The following is a 26,523-nucleotide window of genomic DNA, read 5'->3' on the forward strand; positions in this document are numbered from 1 at the left end:
TTAATTAAATATTTTAGAGGACTAAGAGTTCACATTCAAGGGAGAAAGGAGCCAACCGATAATGTTTGTTTGATGAGGCATCATAAATTATTTCTTCTTAGAGGTGGTATAAAGGCACGTAATGATTAGAGAAAACCACAATTTTTCCATGGAACATGCCCCCCTTCCACCCTACAAATAAGTTCAGATTAAATTGGAACACTTCTACTCACCAATGCCAAAATGATTACCGTTTGGAACTAGTAAGTAAATAGAAGACAAAGCACTCTGTGTTATTTGGCCTAGTGGGCTTGCTTGTTTTGCCAAGGCAGTCATCCCAAAATGATGCATAACTTGTATCATATATACATATGTGTATTAGGCAGCAAGGTTAGAATGATTAGGTGACATATCGAAAGCTGAAACAAGTTAAAACTAGTGATCGTGCCCCAGTTTGTAACTCCCTGGTTTGGTATACAAGTTTATTTTACACATCATGCTTGGCTGTCTTACTAATTGAGCACCATTTCACACAAAATTTATTCACTGGCTCAGACTGTTAAGTGAGATTCTGTACCTGGGCAGTCAGCATTCTGCGAAAAACAACATTCTGCTGTGTGAGCAAACAAAACAGGGGACATCCAAGCCACAGTTCTGTGGCAACTGCATTCATCACACCTTCATGCATTCATGTAGCAGCAAACCAGACTATTATACTTAAGGGGAACACACCCATTGAGGGAGAGAGAGACAGAATAACATCTGTCTTCATGGCAGAGGATACTGAGCATATACCTCCTGAACCAGGCTTTTCAGGGACGGAGGCTATAGAACTGAGTCAGATAGAAGTGACAAAAGATGATGTTCTAAACTTTCTGGAAAAACTGAAATCTAGCAAATTGCCAGGGCCAGATGGCAAATTGCCAGGGCAATCCAAGAGTCCTCAAAGATCTCAAATGTGAAATTGCCGACCTCCTTGCTAAAATATAAAACTTATCCTCTGTACAGGAAGACTGGAAAGTAGCAAATGTAAGACCAGTTTTCAAAAAGGGATCCAGGGGTGATCTGGGAAATTACAGACCGGTTAGCTTAACGTCTGTTCCAGGCAAATTGATGGAAAGCATTCTCAAGGATAAAAGCATTCTCAAGGATAAAACGTAGAAGAACAGGCTCTGCTGGGGGAAAACGAGCATGACTTCTGCAAAGGTAAATCTTGCCTCACTCACCTTTTATGGACACAATTCTCTCGGGTATGGGTGCAGCAACATATTGCTTGGACCCTTGTCCCTCCTGGCTGGTTAGGACAGCCGGTGGGAATGTTAATTCTTGGCTACGGGAGTTGGTTAACTCCTCATTACATGAGGGTTTTGTGCCAGCAGCCCTTAAAGAGGTGATAGTTCGCCCTCACTTGAAGAAACCCTCCCTGGACCCTGAGGTCCTTGACAACTATAGATCTTCAACCTCCCTTTTTTAGCGAAGGTGTTAGAGAGGGTTGTATGTGCCCAGTTTGAGAGGGTCTTGGAAGAAACTAGATATCTTAATTCTTATCAGTCGGGTTTCAGGCCTCGGCATAGCACAGAGATAGCACTGGTCGCTCTGGTAGATGACCTTCTTCGGGTCCTTGACGAGGGTAGTCTCCTTCTCTTGGTCTTTTTAGATCTCTTAGCAGCTTTTGGCACTATCGATCATGCTATCCTTCTTGACCGCCTGCGTGGGTTCGGTATCGGGGGCACTGTCTTACAGTGGTTCCATTCTTACCTTAGTGGGCGTGTCCAGTTGGTATGCATTGAGGACAGATGCTCTGACCTATGGCTACTCCTTTATGGAGTTCCCCAAGGTTCAGTTCTTGCCCCTGTCCTCTTTAACATCTATATGGAGCTGCTAGGTCAGGTCATTTCCCAGTTTGGGGTGAGATTTCATCAATACGCTGATGATACTCAGCGGTATATTGCCATCCCAGACCATTCTGGCGATACTGTTTCTGTGCTTACTCAATGCCTGGAAGCCGTTAAGGTCTGGATGAATCAAAATAAGCTCAGGCTGAATCCCACTAAGACTGAACTACTCTTACTCAGCCCTCATACCGGCCAACAGCTGGATGTGAACCTTGTTCTAGATGGGGTGGCGCTTCCCCCGAAGGAGCTTGTTCATGATTTGGGGGTCCTTTTGGATTCGTGCCTCCTGCTTGAACAGCAGGTGGAGGCTGCGGCCAGAAGTGCCTTTGCTCAGCTCCATCTGATTCGCCAATTATGCCCTTACCTTGATCGGCAGGCATTAATGACAGTGACCCATGCCGTTGTTATCTCCCACTTAAATTATTGTAACGCTCTCTATCTAGGGCTACCTTTGAGGACGATTGGAAAGCTACAACAGGTCCAGAATGCAGTAGCTCACCTACTCATGGGTGCCAGAAAATATGACAGAGTAACACCTCTCCTGCAGTCATTGCACTGGTTGCCTATTCGCTACTGAGTTCAATTTAAGGCCCTGGATTTGACCTTCAAAGCCTTGCGGGGTTTGGCGCCTGTCTACCTACAGTCCCGCCTCTCCCATCCAGTTACATCCTGTCCAGTCAGATCCTCTCAGATGGCCCTTCTGTCAGTCCCTGATTTCTGAGAGGTTCGGGGCGCTAGGACCTGTGAAAGGGCCTTTTCGGTTGCTGCCCCACTTCTCTGGAACTCCCTTCCCCTTCAGATTCGTTTAGCTCCTTCCTTATTGATTTTTAAATCTCTATTGAAGACTTTTCTTTTTCGCCAGGCTTTTGCCCTGTAGTTTACCTATTTGGTTTTTTCTTTGTGTTGGTTACTTTAGTTTTTAATTTAGAATGTAATTTTAATGCTGTCTTGCTTTGCATGTTTTTGTACACCGCCCAGAGTCTTCGGAGTGGGCAGTAAAATAAAATAAACTTTTGGGGTTCTTTGAGAGTGTCAGCAGGTGTGTGGATAAAGGTGACCCAGTTGACAGAGTATACCTGGACTTCCAAAAAGCTTTCGACAAAGTTACTCATCAAAGACTCTTGAAATAACTTAGCAGTCATGGGATAAGGGGACAAGTACATGTATGGATTGGTAACTGGTTGAAGGACAGGAAACAGAGGGTAGGTATAAAAGGAGAGTTTTCACAATCGAGCGAAGTAAGAAGTGGGGTCCCCCAGGGATCTGTGCTGTGACTGGTGCTTTTTAATTTATTCATAAATGATCTAGAAGTTGGGGTAAGCAGTGAGATGACCAAATTTGCTGATGACACCAAACTATTTAGGGTAGTAAAATCCAAAAGAGATTGTGAGGAGCTCCAAAAGGATCTTTCCGAACTGGGAGAGTGGGTGACAAAATGGCAAATGTGGTTAGGAAACATAGGAACATAGGAAATGGCCATATACTGAGTCAGACCTTTGGTCTATCTAGCTCAGTATTATTTTCACAGACTGGTTCAGTGTTGGCAAGTGTAAAGTGATGCACAGTGGGACAAAAAAACCCAACTTCAAGTATACACTGATGGGATTTGAGCTGCCGGTGATTGACCAGGAGAGGGATCTTGGGGTCGTGGTGGACAGCTTATTGAAAGTGTCAACTCAATGTGCAGCAGCTGTGAAAAAGGCCAATTCCATGCTAGGAGTCATTAGGTAGGAAGGGGATTGAAAATAAAATGGCTAATATTATAATGTCCTTATACAAAACTATGGTGCGGCCACACCTGGAGTACTGCGTATAATTCTGGTCACCACATCGAAAGAAGGAAATTGTAGAACTGGGAAAGGTGCAGAAGAGGGCACCAAGATGATCAGGGCCACCTATTTATGAGGCAAGACCACTGTTCCCTCTAAGGTGTGTGCGCGCCCACAGGTTTTTTGATGTCCGCTCAGTTAATTTTAGATGCCGCTCAGGTTGAATTAGGAAGGCCCTATTCCAAATGCACATGCTCACAGACAGCCTTGATATTGCTGCCCAGAACAAAACTCATTCCGCGCAGAGATGAAAAAAATTAGAGGGACCACTTGGTAAGGCTACAACACCTGGGGCTTTTAGTTTAGAAAAAAAGACGACTGGGGTGATATGATAGAGGTCTATAAAATCAGTCATGGTGTGGAGAATGTGGATAGAGAGAAATTCTTCTCCCTCTTACATAACACTAGAACCAGGGGTCATCCCATGAAATTGATTGCCAGGAAATTTAGGACTAGCAAACGGAAGTACTTTTTCACACAACGCATAATCAACTTGTGGAATTCTCTGCCCCAAGATGTGGTGACAGCCAGCAACCTGGATGGCTTTAAGAGGGGTTTGGATAACTTCATGGAGGAGAGGTCTATCAATGGCTACTAGTCGGAGGGCTATAGGCCACCTCCAGCCTCAAAGGCAGGATGCCTCTGAGTACCAGTTACAGGGGAGTAACAGCAGGAGAGAGGGCATGCCCTTAGCTCCTGCCTGTGGCTTCCAGTGGCATCTGGTGGGCCACTGTGCGAAACAGGATGCTGGACTAGATGGGCCTTGGGCCTGATCTATCTGGGCTGTTCTTAAGTCTCTGCCTCTGTTTTGACTTAGGTAGTAAACAATACTCATTGAGGCTCTACACAGGATCCGTATGTAGAGCCTAACTGGGCTCTGCAGGGAGAGCGGGCTCAGTCCGCTCTGCCCACAGACAAGCAGGGAGCTCGACCTGGGTGGCCAGATCGGCTGCCCACACGATTACCGGCTCCATCACGCATGCGCGGGGCATGCTGTGGAGACCCCCAAGGCCAGGAGGCTTGTTGTAACCTCCCAGGTGGGCGTCTCCTCATGAGTTGCTGCGGCATGGAGCTGTGCCATGGCGACTCACAATCACAAAAACAGAGTTAGTGGAGCACTTGCTCCGCTAACCTTGTTTAAGTGTGGGGGCATTTAAGGAGGTTTTCTGCCAGGAGCCACGTGGCTCTCATTGCAGCACACAACCTCCCAAATGCAGGCTGGGCTCCCTTAGTCTGCTTTTGGGAGGTCGTGAAAATAGTCTCATTGAATGATATGCACACTTGTGAAATCCATCTTTGCTCTAGTCCAGGGTTTTTTAACCTTGGGCCCCCAGATGTTGTTGGACTACAACTCCCATCATCCTCAGCCACAAAGGCCATGTCTGGGGATGATGGGAGTTGTAGTCCAACAACATCTGGGGGCCCAAGGTTAAGAAACCCTGCTCTAGTCTATCTCTTCCTATGTTCATTTCCACTTTCCCCATGGTTTGGCCTAGAATTAGAGTCAAATGCTAATACATAAAGTACAGAGGATATGCTTTGATAGGGTTTTAAGAGGGGCGGGGGCTAGTTTTTTTCTTAAAGGTGTGACTACTTTATTATTGATTGCCAGTATTCTATCCAATATAAAGTACATATATTAGTACCATAGGTTTTATTAAATTCATAATCATTTTGATAAAGGTTCCAATACAAAATTATTTTTAACATTTATTTTTGAATTTTGGTTTCAGTCTGTGCATTCTGTTAACCACCCTATTCAACTATTCTGTGTAAAGAGGCAGGAAAGGTAATTTTCCATGCTCCTCTTTTAGGATCAAAAAAGATGCTAATATTTGCACTTCAGGAATTTTGAATTTGCTTTTCCCTCTGGTTTTCTAAAACAAATAATACATCCCCTTATACTTTAGAAATACACAAGATGACTACCCAGCCAATAGTATCTTGCTAAATAGTTGTCTTGTGTTTGGGAGATATTAGCCCGATTCAGACATAATGCTGTATGAGTGTACAGATGTCTGTACAGTCATGCATGTGTTTGTGTGAATGACTGTACCTGTATTCATTTTAAAAGTAACCCTGGATACAGGCCCTTCTAGTGTATGATAAAGATAGGAAGTGTACTTCTATAATCTGTGTTCAGCAAAACGTATGAATGACTGTACCTGTGTACATTGTACACTCATATGAGTGTTGAACATAACATGTGAATGGGCCTATTGTCAGGCCTGATTCCTGTCAAGACATAGGCAGTCTGTAGCCAGGAACAGCATCTCCTAGCTGTTTGGGCTAGTGAGCAAACTGATCTAGAAGCTTGAGATCAGGGAATAATCTGATCTGCTCATGTTTTCTAGCTTATGTAAAACTGATGACAATGCTAGTGATATAACAGAATCATTGTGAGCAATACTTTACAAGATTTCCACCTGAATTCTAAGCACATTTACTTGGGGGGAAATCCCATCCACTTCTGGAGCTGAATTCAACTTCATGCTTAGGAAAGCAGCTGCTTTCATTAAATGCATCCTCCTTAACAGCTAAGAATATAGCTAAGAACATCAATAAGAAGAAAAGGGGAAGTGGAGAAGACAATTTGGATGATGTCAAATGCAATCACAAATTTAATTCATATATCAGATAATGTTACATTTTATTTATTTTTTAAACTATATCCTAATTTTTCTTCAAAAAGAAACCAAAGCAGCCAGCAAAAATTTAAAATATTGGGAAATATGCACAATTGTTCATGAATGAAAGGAAATGAAAGCAAGACAGCAGAGCAATCAACTAACAAACCATACACCCATTAAAACAATCAAAAGCCACAAAAGGAATCAGTTAAAAAATGACATAGCCTCATTGCATGAGCAGGAAGAAGAAATGAAATAAAGCAAATGGCTCAAGCAAAAACACAACAGATTTGGATTCATCCATTAATTGCCCAAGCGAATGACTCTTCAGCATAGTAGCCACTGGGTCCAAGGACCTGCATCCAATAACAGTTACTTTCTTGATGTTTCCTAAAGCTCTGGAGTGCTGATAGGTCTTTCCTCACCTGTGATTGCAATGGGATTGCAATGGGAACAATCAGTAATGGTGTAGTATACAAACATGATAGAAAAATGGCACATAGCCAGCAAAACTAGAGGGAAATTTTAAGGACTAACAAAGCAGTATATTGGAGGAGATTTCAAAAAAGCAGGAGAAAGTATACAAAAAACATTCTGGAACGTTTCTGGGATAAGAACGGCTGAGACAATTAACAACAAAATACCTGACTGAAAATCCCCTTTTCTTCACACTTGTTAATGTTTTACTTTCTTGACTCTTGTGATGTCAGGAGAGGAGAGCTGGTCTTGTGGTAGCAAGCATGACTTGTCCCCTTAGCTAAGCAGGGTTCACCCTGGTTGAATATGAATGGGAGACTTGATGTGTGAGCATTGTAAGATATTCCCCTTGTGGGATGGAGCTGCTCTGGGAAGAACAGAAAGTTCCAAGTTCCCTCCCTGGCATCTCCAAGATAAGGCTGAGAGAGACTCCTGCCTGCAACTTTGGAGAAGCCACTGCCCGTCTATGTAGAACAATACTGAGCTAGATGGAGCTATGGTCTGACTCTGTATATGGCAGCTTCCTGTGTTCCTATGTCATCACTTTATTAACTATGCAGCTACTATGGAATACTTCAGTATAGAAAAATTCTGAATTTTTAGTGGCAAATAGTGTCTGCTTCATTAAAACAATGGAACTGGCACTTTTGCTTCTTGCTTTGCAAATCAGGGGTGTGATATATGTGTGTGTGTGTGTGTGTGTGTGTGTGTGTGTGTGTGTGTGTGTGTGAGAGAGAGAGAGAGAGAGAGAGAGAGAGAGAGAGAGAGAGAGAGAGAGAGAGAGAAACTCATGGGATATGGCAATTGCTTTTGAATGTATTGATGTTGGGCTATTGTGTGCCTGGATTTTTATGCAGGATTAATCTGATTATGCAGTCTTTGTCATTATCGGCTAAAAAGCAAATTTCTGTTGCATTTTAAATGAGTAACCCAAGGATGGCTAGATAACATGTGTGCAGTATGGGCATTGTTAGAAAAGCAATCCCAAAAGCAAGACTCATTCTGGGCCCTAATTATCCCTTTACAGTACATTTAGTCTTCACTTCACTCTGTTTTTGAGTCAAAACAAGATTCCTTCTTTGCTGACAGTACAACCTCAGACTTGTTATCTGGAAATCAACCTGGGTTTGTTCTGCTTCAGTACAGTATCTCCCACAGTATAACCAAGTTAGCATTTGAGCTCATCTGGGTCTTTTGACACAAACACAGGTGCAACTTGTATAGTGCTGACATCAGAGGAAAAACTTGCTTTAATGAAATTCTCAAGAAAACACAGGGAACAGATATGGGCAAGAGTGAGGAGATATATAATCTTCACTAGAACTTATAGAAGATCCAAATGGATGATTGTTTACTGGGATGAAATGTGTGGTGTTGGTGTAGTTGGCGGAAGTAGCACTTTACAGTGTTCTCTTTTCATCAGTTTCCTCCAGGCCCCTGTGTATCTTATTCATGTATCTCATAAAATAAATGCTTGGCCCATAAAAGCTCACAGTGCAAAATGTGTTCACCTTTATGGTAATATGAGACTCCTTGGTATTTATACTGCAACACTTCTAGAATTGTTTTTTCCAAAAGCCAGATGGAATTTAGTTTTCTCAGAGTATGAAAAGTTATTAGAGAAAACTCAAATTTTCAGACTCCATAGTCTAGATTTCTTGATTTTCTGAAGAGTGCTCCTTCTTCTGAAGAGTGCTCCTATTTTGCTCCTTCATTCTGCTGTCTTGGGCATATGCTGTGTGATCTCATGCAGAAAAATCACTTTCTGTGTTCCAAATAGTGTTGGGTGGTACTAGTGTACAACTATTATTTGTTTTCCATTACCCTTGATGTCTCAAAAGCTGCGTGTTTTCTCTTGTCAAAACTTATTTTAGCAACTCTTGTGACCATGTGCTTTTTGCCTCATTTTTCTAGACAACTGCCTAATCTGGACCGATCTTTCAATTAGTCAGGAAAATCGAGATCTCTTTGTATATAGTATTATCTCTTTCCCATGTTCAGTTTCAAGTAACATACAAGTTGTTGTAGTAAGAACTAATCATCCTACTTTCCTTTCACTTTCTCTACAAATGGACTAAATTTGGTTCAGATTGAGGTCTACAAGTTAGATCTCTTGCACCTCAAATGTTCACTCATCTTGGATCAGGGTGGATGACTTCATTACAAACTACACCATTGAGGTGTCTCTCTGTGTCATTCACTGAAACTGTACCTAATTTGGTTTAAATTGGTTAGACAGTCCATAAATTAGCCAGCTTGCACCTCAGATGTTCACATGGCTGCCATCTTGAATTGGAGTGGATGACATAATCATACACCACACCATTCGGGCATCCCTATGTGTCCCTACAGTTGCAGCAAATTTGGTTCAAATTGGTTAAGCGGTTCACAAGTTAGCCCACTTGTGCCTCAAAAGTTTATGTGTCCGCCATCTTGGACTGGGTGGATGACATCATCATAAACGTATGCCATTGAGGTGTCCCTACAACTGTACTCAATTTGGTTCATATTGGTCCTGGTGTTACAAAGTTGATGGGGTGGGGGACAGACACACACGAATGGACACACGGACACCCACACAGAATGCAAAGTGATCTCGTAAGCCTACTGGATAGCAGGCTAAAAAGGGAAAAGGAGAAAGTGGATGTTTGTCTATAAGGCTCCCCTTTCAACCCCCTTTATCAGAGGGGCCCAACCCACTGATAAAGATAAAAGGGCTCTAAAATCATGATTAATGAATATAATAGTTAATGATATGGAAAGTTATGGTTTGCAGGATGTAAGGCCATGTAGTTTCTCACAGAGATCAATTGTCTACTCATAATAATATTTCTGAGCTTTTATGTAATTTACATGGTCCAAAATACATCATTTTAGACTAAATTCAGCCACCCAGTTGAAACCAGGGAAGGCCCCAGGGGACCTTATTCCACTGGATAATAAGGCCCCACCTTATTCCGCAGGATGCAATTAAAAATCATCTTGAGTGGTGGGCCCCTCACTCTTCATCCATATCAATTTGCATGGCCAAATCCCCAAGGATTCAGTTTGCTCAACATAGTCAGTAAGCTATACATGAGAAACCTACAAAGGAAACCTAAGGACTGGTTAGAACAGGAAAATCTCCTTGCAGAGGAACAAGCTGGCTTCAGGGAAGGCTGTTCTACCATTGACCAGTGCTTAGTTCTTCAGCACTCTTTCAGGAAATATTCCTCCTGCAATGCAACCTCCCTTTATGCTGCCAGCATTTGATTCTATCTGTCAAACTGTGGGAGAAGTTTGAAGCCTCCTCCATTGACCAGCATCTGCTATATTTAATTCACACCCTGCATGTAGACACGTCACTTAAGGTAAAATGCAACCCCCAAGGCTACCTCTCAAGACCAGTCTCAACCCAGAAGAGCATCAAGCAAGGATGTATACTGGCCCAACTCCTATTCAATTTCTACATTAACACAGTGGTGGGCCAGCTCAACAACCTGGATTTTTCACCCCCTAAACTTGCTGGGAGATACATTGCTACTCTGCTATACGCAGATAATACAGTAATCCTCTCAAGGACCCCCATTGGCCTTAGAAGAGCACTAACGGCCCTAACACAGTACTGTAAGGAAGACCTCTTGGAAATTAACTACTATAAAACTAAAATCATGGTCTTCACCAAAAGGCCCAAAATTCACTCCTAGAGGGGCATATGATTGAGTAGGCCCCATGCTTTAAATATTTGGAGGTAGTTTTTTGCTCTGGGAAAGCCCATGGGAAACATGTGGTTCAAAATGCCCTAAGGAGCTCCTCCACCATCATCAAATTCCTGCGTTCGAGAGGAGGGCATTATGTACCTGCGCCCCCCAATCTGTTTGTTGCCAAACCACTAGCCCAGCTTTTCTGTGGTGCTCAACTGGGTCCCTTCCACAGCTTCACCCCACTGGAACATGTGTAATCCAAATTCCTGTGGGCAGCCCTCCAAGTTCCAAGATGTGTCTCTAACGCCACTCTGTGCTTGGAGACAGGCCTGGTCAAAGTGGAGACAGAAATAGAAGCCTTTCCCCCTTTATTCTACTTAATATGGGCTCTGATCAGGGAGGTTCAAGCTCTGTCAAAAAGAGGGGTGGTGGCGGCAGCATTTTAATTCTACCAGAAATATAGAATAGTTTGGGGAGAAGCCTAGCCACGCAGCTTGCCAGGAATGATTCAGCATCCCCGGCCTCACATGAGCTGCTCTGAGACAAAGGCTTTAATCTTCTACAGCGCACCATCTAAAAGACTTGTGCTCCTCCCACTTTTACACACTATAGCTTTGTGCTTTTTATATATAGTCTTGCTGTTTTCATCACTTAGGCTTTTATGCAATTGAGCCTTTTTGTGCCTTTTATACCTTTATGTCTTGTATGCCTTTTTATTCCTTTTATGTTATTTTATGCCTTTATATGCACTTAAATGCTTTTCAATGTTTTCTTACATTAAAAGGCATGTCATTAGGCATTATACTTTGCACCATGTAATCATCCCCTGTATTTTATGCTGGTCTATGACTGTAATAAAGATGATTGATTGATTGACTAAATTTGGTACCTTTTTTCAAGAACGTAGTGGGTTTTTTAAACAAAGGAAATGCAGTAGATTCATTCTACTTGGATTTTAGGAAAGCATTCGATACAGTACCACAAAAGAAAGACAGACATAAGTGAGAATATTGTGAAATGGGTACAGCATTGGCAAATGGAAAGATAAAGGCATTTTGCTAAAGCGTAAACTTTGTCTTCAATGACCCCTGAAGGATTCCACGAATTGCTTTGTCTTTAATCAGTAGAATCCTTCAGGGGTCATTCTTGGGGTTTATATTATTTAGTGACCTGTGGGAGGAAAGTTTAGTTGTGTTAATGAAATCTACAGATGGCACTAAGCTTAGGTAAAAGGTAAAGTTGTGCTGTTGAGTTGGTGTCGATTCCTGGCGAACACAGAGCCATGTGGTTTTCTTTGGTAGAATGCAGGAGGGGTTTACCATGGCCACCTCCTGCTCAGTATGAGATGGTGCCTTTCAGCATCTTCCTATATCACCACTGCCTGATATAGGTGTTTCCCATAGTCTGAGAAACATACGGTACAGTACAGTACAGTACTGCTTAATACAAAACAGGACCAGAATTGGAGGACCTCCTAAAGTGCAGTAACAGAAATGCAGTGAAGTATAACAGTACACATTTTAAGTTTCCTTACAGTAAAAATGTTCTTATAGGCTGGAGTACTCATCAACTGAGAAAGACTGAGGAACATGAAAGAAGTCTTGATACCTGGAGATCACAAGTTGATTACAAGCTGCCAATGTAATGCAGCTGCAAAAACCCTAAGTATATTTCTTGGTATGTTTCTGGCAAGGTATTTCTAGTAGACAGAGAGATACCTTTGTGAAGACACTGGTGAATCTACTGGTGCAATTTGCTTCTACTTCCAGCCATGCTGATGGCTTGACATCCACCAGTCCTATGATGCCTGGTGGGAGAAGATGTTTGCAGTGCCTCATTTGGAGATATCCTCCTTATCTCCCTTGTTAATCAGGAGCTTGGCACAGCTACTGTATGTCAAAAAAAGCAAGCAAGAGCCGATTTATTTTTCCAGGGAGAAGGCAGTCAGGAATTGCAAATTTAGGCCGGAAATAAGAATAACTCCCTTAACTACTAGAGGTATAATATTCCAGAACAGTCTCTCTCAAATAACTTCAGGAGTAAAGAACCTTGTTTTGTTTTTTTTAATGTACAAAATATTGTACATCTGAGAAAGTAAGAAACAATGCCAGTAGTACAGAAAGGCCTTCAGTAAGTCTTCTAGTGTTTATGAAACTGTGGACTGCTTCCCATATTATGTTTGAAAGGCACAGGTTCATGCTTGGGAAGCAGACCCATTCCTGAAGGTTAGTTAAAATGTAACATCAAAACTATAGGGCACCTATACTATAATATAATAATCTCAGTGAAAGGTTCACAGTTTCCTGAGCTGTCTTCAAGAACTGCTCCCTATCAAGATGAATATATGTGGATATATTTGGTATTTAGAAGCAAGCTGCCTCTAAATACCAGTTGCAGGGGAGCAACAGCAAGAGAGAGGGCATGCCCTCACCCCCTGCCTGTGGGCTCCCCAGAGGCATCTGATGGGCCACTGTGTGAAACAGGATGCTGGACTAGATGGGTCTTGAGCCTGATCCAGCAGGGTTGTTCTTAGGTTCTTATGATTATAGTCGCAACAAGTAATTTTAACAGATCTTCAGCTGCAGCTGCAATTCTCAGGAGTGCAATCATGCCATTCATACATTACATTAGAGATTCCTTGGTTACCTGAACCCTGTGCCAGATCTAGCTACCATTTAGGACCTCACATTACGAGGGGCCTCTGGATTAAAAAAATTACTAAATTTCAAGTTTTACATAATGCATTTTCATTTAAAGGTATTTCTAATGCAAATAGGCTTATTGTAAGATGTTTTGGTTAGATTATCAGTTCATCATTGCATTTTTTGCAAATTAAAAATAAAGCTTTTAAAATGAGATTTCCATTGTCCTTTTTGTTAGAATAAACACATTTTTCAAACGCTATGAGGCCTTTTAAATTTGATGTCATAATCCGGCTCTACCTGAACCTGCAGATTTATTTATTTTTTAATGAAAGTATTAGTCCCTGCCAAGCTATAATTAGGGTTGTGCATACTCTGTGTTTAAGGAAAAAAAATTCTGTGACAAGAAAATCTGAACTGTGCAAATTGCATAAATTGTGCAAATCGATGATATTTGTATTGTTCGAAAGAGCTGCACCAGATGCAGTGGAGGGGGCAATCTTGTCACCTTGTAGATGAGGTGAGGTGAGATGAGGTGAAAGGACCGCCATGAATATTACTAAGATTGCCAAACAAAAGCCTGTTTTTGTTAGAAAACAAAGATTTATATCATCTTATGAACTGCAGCTTTCCCACATTTTGCAAAGAAAGATTGGGCCCCACATACTTATCTTTTTCTTATAAATACAAACAGTATTTTTGTGCTATACATTCTCTTATATGATACATTCAGCTATTCTCATAAGCAGCCCAACCCAGGGCAGCCCAGCAAAAACTGGCCAGAATGCGCCTTAGAGGACTGGGGGGAGGAGAAGGAGAGGCAGAGACCCACCCACGGCTGCACCCCCTGAGGCTGCTGGACTTGGACGTGAGTATTTAAAAAAAATACTTTCATGTTAGAACCCCTGAGCCGGCCCGGGAAGTTCAGTTCAAGCTGAAGCAGGCCTGGTCCGGCTCCAGGGTAAGCCCTCAAGCCAGACCAGTCTGATGGTGAACCGGCTCAACCTCAAGCTGGTTCACACATCCCTACTGTGCTATTGCTGCTATAACTACATGGTTTTGCTGGATCTCAGATTGACAAAGGCAGAACTTGGGTGCCTTCCTTCCTTGAGTTGTGATTTGTTTGTGAGATAGTGTTGTGGTGAGAAATGGACAATAGCAGCTGTATGTGTGTGTGTACTTGTGTAATATTTTTTAGTGATTGCTGTGATGAACTCCATGTCTGGCCTTGAGACTAACTTGTGCTTCACTCACTGCTCTGATCTGCTCTGGAATCTGCATTGCAAGGTGTACTCAGTAAAAAAAATGTGGCTGAAGTTGCTCTTGTTCAGTTTATGGCTATGCTTGCTGCTAAGTAAAAGTGCTGCTGTGCTGCAATGCTAGGAGGTAACATAAGGAGTCATAATTGTGTGAGAGAGAGCAACTTGTGCCAATGCTGTTACTGCAGCTCAGACACTGTGGCTTGCAGTGGATTCTGGGTCAGTGATTCTTTTTGGGCCATTTTTGGATTGTGTTTAAAATGTGTGTTGGGAGGGCCAGATTCCCTTTCACTGTGGGCTTCTGCAGTGTTTTTCAAAGCAGGGTTGCAAAATGCATTGCAAATTGCAATGCATAACTTGTGTGTGTGCATGAGTGCAGCTTGTTCTGGCCATAGTGAACAATGGGGAAACTTGAAACAGCCCATTGTTCCCTATGGGCAGCTCCTAGGGAGACCAAAGTGGGTTGTGTGGTAGGGCATGATGGGTGCTACCTATCACCCAACTTCCAAAATGGGGAGAGAACAAGTAGGCAATTTTAAACAAATTTTTAACTCCCCCCATTCCAAACCCCCATATGATCCTATTGAAGTTTTGGGGGAAGGTTTTTTAAAAATTGCCCACTTGCCAATTTCTTTTGTGGGTTGGGTGGTAGGTAGCACCCATCATGTCCTACTACACAATCCACTTTGGTTTCCCTAGGAGCTCCCCATTGTTTCTTATGGCTGAAACACTCAAAATGTTTTGAGTTGTTTTGTTGAAACAGCCAGCTCAACCTCTGTTTTCAATGAAATGTTCCATTTGCATTCTTTTGAGTTTGAAACAGAGAGCAAAATCTATTTCATGCACATCCCTACTGAAACTATCTCCCACAATAACTAAATTGGTATACGGAGAGGTAGCCTGTTAATGAGCGAAGCCGCTATTTGAGGATCACCTGCCTATGTAATATAATTTTTTATTAATGTGATTGCAAAAGGGAAGCAAAAGTACATTTTGAAATTTGTAGGATTTCAACTTCAAATATTCATTTTATTGACTATTACCATATATGGTAAATTTGAATCCTAGTAAATCTGAAATTGAAAAAGGTCTTCCGTTTCTCTTGGGCATGAAGTCGTTTTGGAATTATTGATCTGATAAGTGTTAATCTGTTGAGAACAATAACAGATACAATCTTATGATTATATTCAGAATTTCTTCCTTACAATACCATTAAAAAAAAAAAAAAAAAACCTTTCAGTGAGCATATTCCAGTGTAAAAAGTAGTGCATTCAGCTAATTTCAGTGGCAGGTTTGTTTATGCAAAACTTGGTATCTGTAAGTCATTGGGAAGTATGACTTTATTTTGCACAAACCAAACAACTTCTTCAAAATATATAATAGATATACTACCTTAGCAGATGTATTAATGTGAAATAAAAACTGGTTTGCTTACAACATGATTAAAATATGTTAAATATATTTTAGGATTAGAAGTAAATTAACCTTTAACACTTCATAGATCCTTATTATTCTTGTCTGGTCTTTAGAAGTAATCTTCCTCGACTCATTATTATTCTTTTAAAGAAACCCATTATCTGCTGATATAGATATAGATATAGATACCCATGTAATGAACCAGGTTATTGATAATATTACAATGAGTTATATATCCTTCTGTTTAGAAGAAAACTAGTGCTTCTTATTTATTATTATTTACTTTATAGCTTGGTATTTTCCCAAATTCTTCAATATCTGGTATTAGCTCTTTTAATGAAGCCTCTGGCTGAGAATTAATGGAAGAAATATAATATGGGTGCAGCTGTGCAAGGGGAAGATGTGTCCCTCACTGTGGAGAGCTTCTAGAGCTCCACAGCAGTAATTATGCTGGGCGGGGTGACTTTTGCCAATGTCGCCTTCACCCAGATATGCTCTGTGCCACCCAAAAATATCTCCCTGAGGGTTGCGTGACCACCAGGAACAAATTTTTGGGTGGCAGAGGGCATTTCTGGGAGGAGAGTTGGATGAAATTTGCCCCCTCCCTTGTGCAATAGCTGCTGCAGAGCTCCACTCTCTGCCATGTGGCATGCTTCTTCCCCTTGCACGGCCACATGGTTAATGAGGATGCTGGCCATTCTTATTCCCTTGATTTTTGGTTTTATATTTTGTGACCTACATTGGGTGTAACTGGTTATGGAAACTCAGGAATGAATGAATAAATAATAATTTCCAAGAACTTAATCCAACAGTTATTTCTAAGCATAACAAGTGGTTCTAAATTTAAGTTACATAGGACATGTGATATTGAACAACTTTATCTACTTCTGCACATCATCAGTTCAGTTTTAGATATTAAATTACCATTTCATCACCTTAGCTCTGAGATATGGTCTCATGGTAGCAAGCATGACTTGTGCCCTTAGCTAAGCAGGGTCCACCCTGGTTGCATTTGAATGGGAGACTAGAAGTGAGAGCACTGTAAGATATTCCCCTTAGGAGATGGAGCCACTCTGGGAAGAGCATCTAGGTTCCAAGTTCCCTCCCTGGCAGCATCCCCAAGATAGGGCTGAGAGAGATTCCTGCCTGCAACCTTGGAGAAGCCGCTGCCAGTCTGTGAAGATAATACTGAGTTAGATAGACCAATGGTCTGCCTCAGTATATGGCAGTATCCTATGTTCCTATATGCATATATTGGATTGTATGCAGAGTTCCATGAATGTAAGTCCACTTGCACATGAGGGAAAGATAATTTCTCTTTCTTTCCATTGCTCTGCTTTGCCACCCCCTAAAAGCCTCACCTGAAGGTCATGGAATCCTCTGTCAGAGGCCATGGAATAAGTCATGGATGGTGGTTGCAGGTGGAGGCACAACTGCCAGGAATGTGGCCCAGTTACCTTCCATTCACATATACCTGGATTCAACCACCCGTTTTATCCATGTTTAGCTCTAAAGCCAAAAATAGGATCTGAAACAGATATTCCCATTCTATTTGATTAAATGCTTTTTCAGCATGAAAAATTTAATTATAGCTGTAGTCTTCATGCAGTTCATGTTATATTCATTATCTTTCCAATAATATGTACTCCCCCCACAATCATCCATGAAGCCTCACTGATGTTGATTTAATAATTTTGGGCATTATTTCTGCTCAGTCTCCTGCCCATATAGCAGCCAAAACCATTATAATCACAATTTATTAATGATATTGATAAAACTAGCTTAGAGTGCTATTGTGAGTTTGGAATAATGATGATTTGTGATTCTGGAATACTTCCTGCACTTAATGTCACACCAGCTCTTTTGCTACAGGTTAGGTAACATTTTATTCATTTTAAATATAAATATTACCCACGCCTTAGTCACGTCGCGGCTGGATTACTGTAACGCGCTCTACGTGGGGCTGCCCTTGAAGAATATCCAGAAACTACAGCTAGTGCAAAACGCGGCAGCGAGGGTTCTATCCGGAGCTGCCCGTTGGGAACATATCACCCCCATTTTGAAAGAGCTGCACTGGCTGCCGGTTCGTTTCCGGGTCCAATTCAAGGTGCTGGTTTTGACCTTTAAAGCCCTAAATGGTTTGGGCCCGGGGTATTTGAGGGACCGCCTGCTCCCAAGGGTTGCTGCCCGCTTGACTAGGACATCTGGGGGGGCCCTGCTCCGGGTGCCAACAATGAGGGAGGCCCAGCTGTCGTGCACTCGGGACAGGGCCTTCTCTGTTGCTGCCCCTAGACTCTGGAATGCTCTCCCGGTGGCCATTCGTTCCTCAGACTCCATCACAGCTTTTAGAAAGCTTTTAAAGACTTGGCTTTTTACCCAGGCTTTTACATAATTGTCTTTTATTGCTGTTCTTGTGTGTTTTTATCTGTTGTCTTGTTTTTATGCCTGTTTTTAGCTTGATGTTTTTACTGTTTTTTACTGTATGTTCTTAATTTTTGTAAACCGCCTTGGGGTTTTCTTTAACGAAAGGCAGTATAAAAATGTAAAAATAAATAAATAAATAAATGCGGTGGCAAGAGAAGAGAAACAAAATGTTCAGTACTATTCTCATACTGCAAATAGGAGGAAGATTAGGCTAAGTGTTAGTGGTTGATGACAAAACTGTAATATAGTCCATTAGTGTTATGCCCATATTGCACAGGCCAATGACGGGAGAATGTGACTTTACAATAACCCTGAAACCTTTCCATTTTAATATCTCAATATTGCAGACTTGGAGCAGTGGTCTCTCTAATTTTTTTTTCCATCTCTGTGTGGAATGAGTTTTGTTCTGGGCGGCAGTATCAAAGCACTGTGTGCACGCACATGCATTCAAAGTGGGGCCTTCCTAATTCAACCTGAGTGAGATCTAAAACTAGCTGAGCAGACATCAGAAAATGTGTGAGCGTGCACATGCCTTAGAGCAGGGCTGCTCAACCTCGGCCCTCCTGCAGATGTTGGCCTACAATTCCCATAATCCCTGGCTATTGGCCACTGTAGCTGGGGATTATGGGAGTTGTAGTTCAAAAGCAGCTGGGGGGCCTAAATTGAGCAGGCCTGATAAGAGCTGGAATCCGCGTGTTTCCAGGCCCACAGGTGCTGCAGAGGAGCGGTGGCTGGAGGAAATAAAAATGGCTGACAGCCTTTGGCTTAGGGAATTAGCTATATCTCCATTATTAATAGTCATACAGTAGCCATTCGTATCTCAAAATAAAGGTAATTTTATGCTTTTTATTTATATAAAGTGCAAATTGGGGTGTGTGGAATTAATTTCCCAGCCTAACCTGATTCTAGAGATGGAATATCTGGCTTAGCTTGGATACCATTTTGCCAAACAATGCATTGGTAATATGCCCATAGTGTGGCATGTTAAAGAGCAGGCTGTGTTGGAGGCTGAGCCTTCTCAGCAGTTTTCTCCTGGAGCAAAGCCCATTGGATCAGCATCCACTTTACCCAATCTCAGTTATCAGCATTTTAGACCCAGCCTTCTGGTCCTTCTTTCATGCAAACTTGGTTGGCAAGTACCAGGGATAAGGCATTTTTAGTGGGGGCACTGCCATTTTGGAATTCCCTCCCTTGTGAGCTTAGCCAAGGCCCAACCCTTCCTGTTATAAGCATGATCTTAAAACATCCTTTTTATGTGGCTTTTAATTAGTTGGTTTTATTAATTTTTTCGCTCTGCCTGCTATAGTTTTATTGGTTTTTCTTGTCATTATGCTTTATTTTATGTGTTTATATATTATTATTATTATTATTATTTTTAACACTTTTAGCCATACTAAGGACATTGTCCTAAATGGCAGGCCACAAATATATTAAATCAATTAATCAATCAGTATCACTGGCCATGTTAATGTTATATTGGCTTCTATTTTCCAGGATCTGTGCAAACTACTCACACTTAATGATAGGCAAACTCTCCTTGGCTCACCTCAAAAAGCCTTTTTTTAAAGTGTTCCTGTGAATATTGGGGGGGAAATGTTGAGGTCACATTTTCCGGGAAGGCCAAAAGGCCCACCAGCTAGCATGGTAGGGTTTGCTGACTCTGGACTCTTATGGTTAATCAGCCAAATTTAATAAGAAGCCAGAAAGGAGATATATATTTCAGTATCTTTATTCGGCCGAGCAAAGCTGCTGGGTGCACACCTCAAGAAGTGACACACCCCTACAAGCAATTACAATCACTTTTATAGTTTTCAGGTAAACAAGCATTAGCCCACCCAGTTCCCTTCTGCAAAACAATGCCATTGGCTATATTCAAACAAGTTGTTTTCCAGACATGTTGTCACACAATTTCAAGAGGTGATTTCCCGTCCCGCTTCTTGCGGTTTCCAAGCTCAAGTATTTTTCAAGTGTCAGCATCCTGTCCTGTCTAGCCAATTGTTTGTGGCTTTTACTTGCGACACCTAAAAATTTCCCTGCTTGCATTTTATTCCTTCTAATAGCTTTTAGCAATGTCTTATAGAAGCAAAATGGCGTTAGTTATGCTAAGAATAAAATATAGATTTTTGCAGTCTCTTACAGAAGGGTTTTGTTTTGTTTTGAGAGGAAAAACAGTTTTTTTAAAATGCCCACATGATTTTAGCACACTGTCAGCACTACCCACAAAAATTTATGCCTGAGAAAGGGGAGAGGTGGTTAAAAGTACAAATCCCATGCATCCGAGCAGGAAATTACCCCCTTATGTTCAGGGTCATCATTTAGAACAGGGGTGCACAACTCAAATACCCTGGTAGGCCGGAACCAACCATGACTTGGTATGCAGGGGTTGAGGTAAATTTGCAGCACACTAATGATCGCATTAAAAGTATTAAAAATATTAATGAAAACAATTATTAGTTAGCCATAGCATGAGGGAGGGAAGAGGAGGCTCCTAGAAACTAGCTGAGCAGACATCAGAAAATGTGTGAGCGTGCACTTGCCTTAGAGTAGGGCTGCTCAACTTCGGCCCTCCTGCAGATGTTGGCCTGCAATTCCCATAATCCCAGGCTATTGGCCACTGTGGCTGGGGATTATGGGAGTTGTAGTTCAAAAACAGCTGGGGGGCCTAAGTTGAGCAGGCCTGCCTTAGAGGGAACAGTGACTAGGAGGTTTACCACAACCTTGTAATGTTGCTCAAAAATGTCCAACATGCAGGAGACGTGGCCAGCAGGTACTGATCTTGTGTGTTTGAAATGGGGGCGGAACCTGAAATATAGTGATTTTTCAACTAATGTAAGCTTTCAGTGGTGTCAGTTACTAGATATTTATTGTTGGTTTAAATTTGCAATTCAAACCAGGCATGGAAGATAATCATGCAGTACTCCCCCCTCCCCCGCTGCTACATCTCCTTTACAACTCTATTTACTAAAGGCCTTGCTATTCCCACATAATTAAACCTCACTTTGAATTAGAGTTCAGCACTGACGAAGGACTGCAAAAATGCTCACAGTCATTTCTTGGTGAGGTAGTTGCTGTTATTGCATGAGTTGTTATGAGTATGAGTTGCTTGTTGTTCCAGCTGTAGGAATTTGTGCAGCAGAGCAACTAGTTTTCAGGTCCTGTTTTTAGCAGTCATCTTAAGAGTCTTTGAGCATTATGTCTGAAATTTTGCATTCTAGAGCAAAGGAAAAGTGAGAGGATATGAGGAGAAAATTAAACATGGGGAGAGCAGAACCTGAACTGGAAGCACTGCTCCTAGCATCATAAGTTCTAAGAGGTTTGTATAGGGTTTGAAAATTGCCTAGTGGAGCACACCATAGCTGACAAAATGGATGTGTTATGAATAAAAGGCAGCACTTGTCACTAGAATTCTCCTGTGTTGCTTCTTACCAGGCAAAATCATCTATTAAGTCTGCAGTAACTACAATCCATTCAGAGAGCTGAAGGCAGGGCCTTTGGGCTGGGAATGGGGGTAGATTATTATTATTATTTTAAAAAAAAGCTTCAGGAAGTGGATCATGCATGAAATTTTGTAAGGGGTGTGTGTGTGTGTGTGTGTGTGTGTTGCACTGACCCTCTTTATACTTTAAGTGATAATACCCACAGCATTACAAGTAGCACCAGTCTTTATTAAAAGCAAAGGTATGCTATTAAATAGATGTTCTAAGCAGAATTTTCTTTTTGAAGTTCTTCTTTCTTCCCTTTCTTTCCAATGGCTTAAATAGGCACCACAGAGCTGGTTTTTAATCACACTCCTGCCCCTGCATTTTTCCAACCCAATTAGGCCATTACCAGGACTAAATGAGGCATAGAGCCTCCAAAAGTCACACCGTCGTCCCGGAGATGGAACATGTGTTGCCGTGGACTTGGCAGGGAGGGTTGCTCGCGGATGCTCACTGAAGGGTGACCCTATGTGCATTCCAGGCTGTGCAGAAAGATCACCTTCACAGAGAGAATGTGCAAGAAGAGTTTAGGTTTTCTCGCTCTCTTTTTGCTTGTTTTAAAACCTCCAGAAATTATTGTAAGGAGCACTCATTACTTGTTGCCCCCATTACTTGTCCATTAGTGAGTATTCCAGGTGTAGTCCATGGTTTCCTTTGGGACTGAAAAGTGATTAGCCTAGGACCAAACACAAGCTGCAGTTAGGACCATTTCAGTTGCTGCTTTCAGACCCATGCTGTCGTCTTGTGCATGGCAACCATGTGATTCCAGGTCTTTCTGAACTGCCCCACCATTATGTCATCACTCTTAGTTCACAGGACTGTCTGGCTCCAGAAACAAAGTGCAGTTAGCACTGGCTCCCGGCATGACAGGAAGTAGGAGAAAGAAGATGCCGAAGGGGACTTGGGCATCTTCTTTCTGCACCTCATGAAGAGACTGCTCTGGAATAAGCAACCTGACTGTAGTTTTAATCTGCTGTTGCTGCTATCGTTTTCTCTGCTGGTTCAGGCAATCTTGAGCTAAGATGGAGATCTGTGTTTCATCACAGCTGCTTATTAAAAAGTAGGGATGTGCAAATTGATTCGGGTACAAATCTATTTGTACCTGAATCTAGGTCTAGCAGATTCGGGTGATTTGGAGACAAAACAAATCACCGCTTAGGTCCATTGCCTAGATTCAGGTACAAATCAAAGCATGCCTGATTCTATTCAAATTGATTCGAGATTCGATTCCCTCCTATTAATTTCCCCAGATTCCCAGTTTTCTTTAAACAAAAACAAAACAAACAAACAAAAAAGTTAAGCTCTAGGCCTTGTATAAATAGAGTTATGGAGCAAAATGTGTGGTCACTATTTTTCAAGTGTTTGGATTCTTTGGTGTATAATAACTTTTCCTCAATGAATCCCTATGAGAGTTCATTACACACCTTCATTTCTTCTATTCATTTTGACTGTCTTTTCGACAGTGCCAATTGTCAACTGCCAGTGCCAATGGGCCCCTGGTGGCGCAGTGGTAAAACTGCCGCCCTGTAACCAGAAGGTTAAAAGTTCGATCCTGACCAGGGGCTCAAGGTTGACTCAGCCTTCCATCCTTCCGAGGTCGGTAAAATGAGTACCCAGAATGTTGGGGGCAATATGCTAAATCATTGTAAACCACTTAGAGAGCTCCGGCTATAGAGCGGTATATAAATGTAAGTACTATTGCTATTGCTATTGCTATTGCTATGTGCCAACTACACCCCACTCCCACCCGCAAGGCACTGGGGTACTACTCAGTTTATGTTCTAGGATTTCCCCCCCCCAAGTGTTTAGGCGCTTTGGTGTCTAATAACCTTCCCTCATAATGAATCTCTATGAGGATTCATTACACACCAGAGTCTAAAAACCTCAAAAATTCCTAAAATATAAACTGAGTAACCCATGGCTTGTGGGTTGTGGGGTAGCTGGAACATGGGATGCCACTAAGTCCCCACTCCCACCTGCAAAGCAGTGGGGTCAAAATGAACAGAAGAAATGAAGGTGTGTAATGAAGATACCAAAGAATCTAAACACTTCAAAAATACCTAAAAAATAAACTGACTACCCCAGTGTGTGTGTATATGGTGGTGGTGGCGGGGGTGTAGTTGACACATGGCAGTTGACAGTTGGCACTGTCCAATGATAGTCAAAATGAACAGAAGAAACAAAGGCGTACAATGAATCCTCATAGGGATTCATTATGAGGAAAAGTTATCAGACACCAAAGGATCTAATTTTTCAATATTCCTAAAAATTAAAATGAATACTCCACTGCCTTGCGGGAGGCGGGGGCGGGTAGTTGGCACATGACAGTTGACAGTGGGCACTGTCCAGTGACAGTCAAAATGAACAGAATAAATGAAGGTGTGCAATGAATCCTCATAGGGATTCATTATGAGGAAAAGTTATTTTACACCAAAGAATCCAAACACTTGAAAAATAGTGACCACACATTTTGCTCCGTAACTCCACTTCTACAAGGGCTAGAGCTTAGGGTTTTTTGTAATGAAAGCTGGGGATCTGTGTTAGGGTTAGGATATGGCAGCTTCAAATCCCCATTGTTTCCTATGGTGGAAATGTTCAAAATCAGTAAACCTAAAAAAAATCATTAAAAATCAACCAAGTGTCTCACTTCCTTGAAATTTGGGTGGTAGGTGACATCCATAGGGACCTACCCACCACCCAAATATGGTGCCCCTAGGACCTTGTTAAGTAGTTTGAATCAGTCTGAATCCAAATTGAATCAAAGCAAACATAAATCAAATCTGGGGTGATTTGGAGGCGGTAGATTTGGATACAAAACAAATCAGGGGTGATTTGTTTTGAGCACACATTGAATTAAAAAAATCGATTTGTGCACATCCCTATTTAAAATATTGACTTGTAATTGTTTTGCTTTTGTTTTGTTTTACAAACGATGTTTTGCTTTTGTAAACTATCTTGAATGGCAAGAGTGGTAGGATTGAAGTCTTAAATAAATTAAGATTGGCAGGAGCAATATTTGTTGGTAAGGGTTTAATTGTTGCATGAGAGTCTAACTTTTGTTCTTCGTATTTCCGAGGGAGAGCTGGAAACAGGGCTAGAATAGCAGGGAATGTATTGGTGCCCCATGATGACTTGACTCTGGGAGGTCAGAATCTGCCATGGATTGATGGTGGGGCCTTGTTCTTATCATTTTCTTTCTGTCTGAGTTCCAGATTATGGTAATCCTAATAGAGTTGATCAATTTCTTAGAAATGTTTTGACGGGTCATGGGAGACTGCGAGTTATGGGCTGGCCCTGCTAGTGTTTTTCTGCAGCTTCTCTGGAACATTTTAAAGGCTTGGGGTTTGTTAGCCTGATCATTTGAGGTCTTATTCTCATCTGAGAGTAAGTCCTAAACCTAGTTCTCATTGGGGTGGTACACTTTTGTTTGGGCTGTATAACTGCAGAATGGGGTTCACCTGATCAAATATACCTCTCTCTCTTGCACACACACACACACACACACACGCGCACACACACACACACACACACACACACACACACACTGCAGAGAAAACTAGATGTCACAGAGAAGGTTGCACTAAAGCTTTTTTCCCTGTCATATTAGCTTTCTATGTGGAGAGACTAATCTCTCTGTATCATCATCTTCTTCATCATCATCATCATCATCATCATCATCACATATACTAATAGTGAATTTAGCGGGTTGCATGCCTGTTAGATTGGAAACAACAAAGGGCCATCTCAAAATAAGATAGTAGTTTCTGCATCAATGGAGGACTCCCTACTATGCAGAAATATATATCTGTCAATTAAAATATTTTTTTAATACAGCCTGGTTAACGTCCAATACATATTGAGCTTCCAGGACCTTTTAGAATGTTGAGAGCATAGAGATAAGAAAATATTAGAGTAGGTCATCTCATTGTCTGTAGAGGGGGAATCTTTGTCTTTGTTGCTACATATTTTGGTGGTGGAGGTGCTGTTGCTGCTAATCAATCACAAGTATACCATTTTCTTGTGTACCCAATTTGACTGTTTTCCATCTCTCTTTTTTAAAAGAATGTCTTAAAGATGAGCTCCATCTAACACCATAGTGGTTCTGAAGAAACAAGGAACTCTTGCATCAGACAGATTGCAATGGAGAAGTCAAGTGAGGAGAAACCAGCACTGTGGCTACTTTCCTGTGGCTTACCATGTACCAGAGATGCCTACCAAATCCAGAGTGTGCAATGTTCAGAAGAGAAAAGGCTTGTTGAAGGTTATTGAGCCTAGTATTCTTCTTCTGTACCTGTTTTGAAGTTTGCAACATAATTCCTTTGTGAAAAAGGAGGAACGATGACTTTTTATACTTTCTGTTTGCTCCTCTTTGCGTTTACTTGGAATACCTCTGCCTATGGACCAAATCAAAGGGCACAGAAGAAAGGAGACATTATTCTTGGGGGACTGTTTCCCATTCATTTTGGAGTAGCTGAAAAACACCAGGATATGAAGTCTAGGCCAGAATCTGGCGAGTGCATAAGGTAAACCCATGTGAGGATGTGTAATGTGTACCCCCACTCTAAAAACACACACACAACCAGGACATTTCTTTTGGACTAATGTAAATTAAATGCTGTGTTGCTAAGTGTTCTAAAGGGCTTATCCAGATGTTATTTAAGTGGCCTGGTTCTTCAAGCATAAAATGAAATTTAGACATACTTCCCTAATGCAGTTGACAGTTCTGCCCATAGTTGAACAGATAAGTTAGACCGTTCATCCATCTAGGTCAGTAGAGTAAGTCTGCCTGCCCACCTATCTGACTGTGAGG

The 26,523-nt window shown here is 41.7% G+C and overlaps 1 protein-coding gene and 1 long non-coding RNA gene across 11 annotated transcripts in view; one reads left to right on the forward strand and one right to left on the reverse strand.

Moving 5' to 3' along the window:
- CASR (calcium sensing receptor) overlaps positions 1 to 26,523 on the forward strand; it is a 123,827-nt gene that overhangs the window by 37,053 nt on the left and 60,251 nt on the right. For 2 of the 10 annotated variants that reach the window (XM_053303924.1, XM_053303933.1), the window contains exons 1-2: positions 20,880 to 21,001; positions 25,776 to 26,236. In XM_053303924.1, the coding sequence (XP_053159899.1) occupies positions 26,052 to 26,236 (185 nt within the window). In that variant the 5' untranslated portion in view covers positions 20,880 to 21,001; positions 25,776 to 26,051. Of the gene's footprint in view, positions 1 to 18,950; positions 19,066 to 19,986; positions 20,050 to 20,393; positions 20,623 to 20,879; positions 21,002 to 21,025; positions 21,064 to 21,449; positions 21,548 to 25,775; positions 26,237 to 26,523 lie in introns of those variants that run through there. The other 8 variants (XM_053303930.1, XM_053303928.1, XM_053303925.1 and 5 more) reach the window with 7 other exon arrangements.
- On the reverse strand, positions 6,302 to 15,532 carry LOC128348203 (uncharacterized). The gene is made up of 2 exons (XR_008317992.1): positions 15,438 to 15,532; positions 6,302 to 6,758 (listed from the first exon to the last, which is right to left on the reverse strand). It is a non-coding gene; the product is annotated as an uncharacterized LOC128348203 (long non-coding RNA).

This window comes from Hemicordylus capensis, chromosome 2, assembly GCF_027244095.1.
Source record: "Hemicordylus capensis ecotype Gifberg chromosome 2, rHemCap1.1.pri, whole genome shotgun sequence".
Lineage (NCBI taxonomy): Eukaryota > Metazoa > Chordata > Lepidosauria > Squamata > Cordylidae > Hemicordylus > Hemicordylus capensis.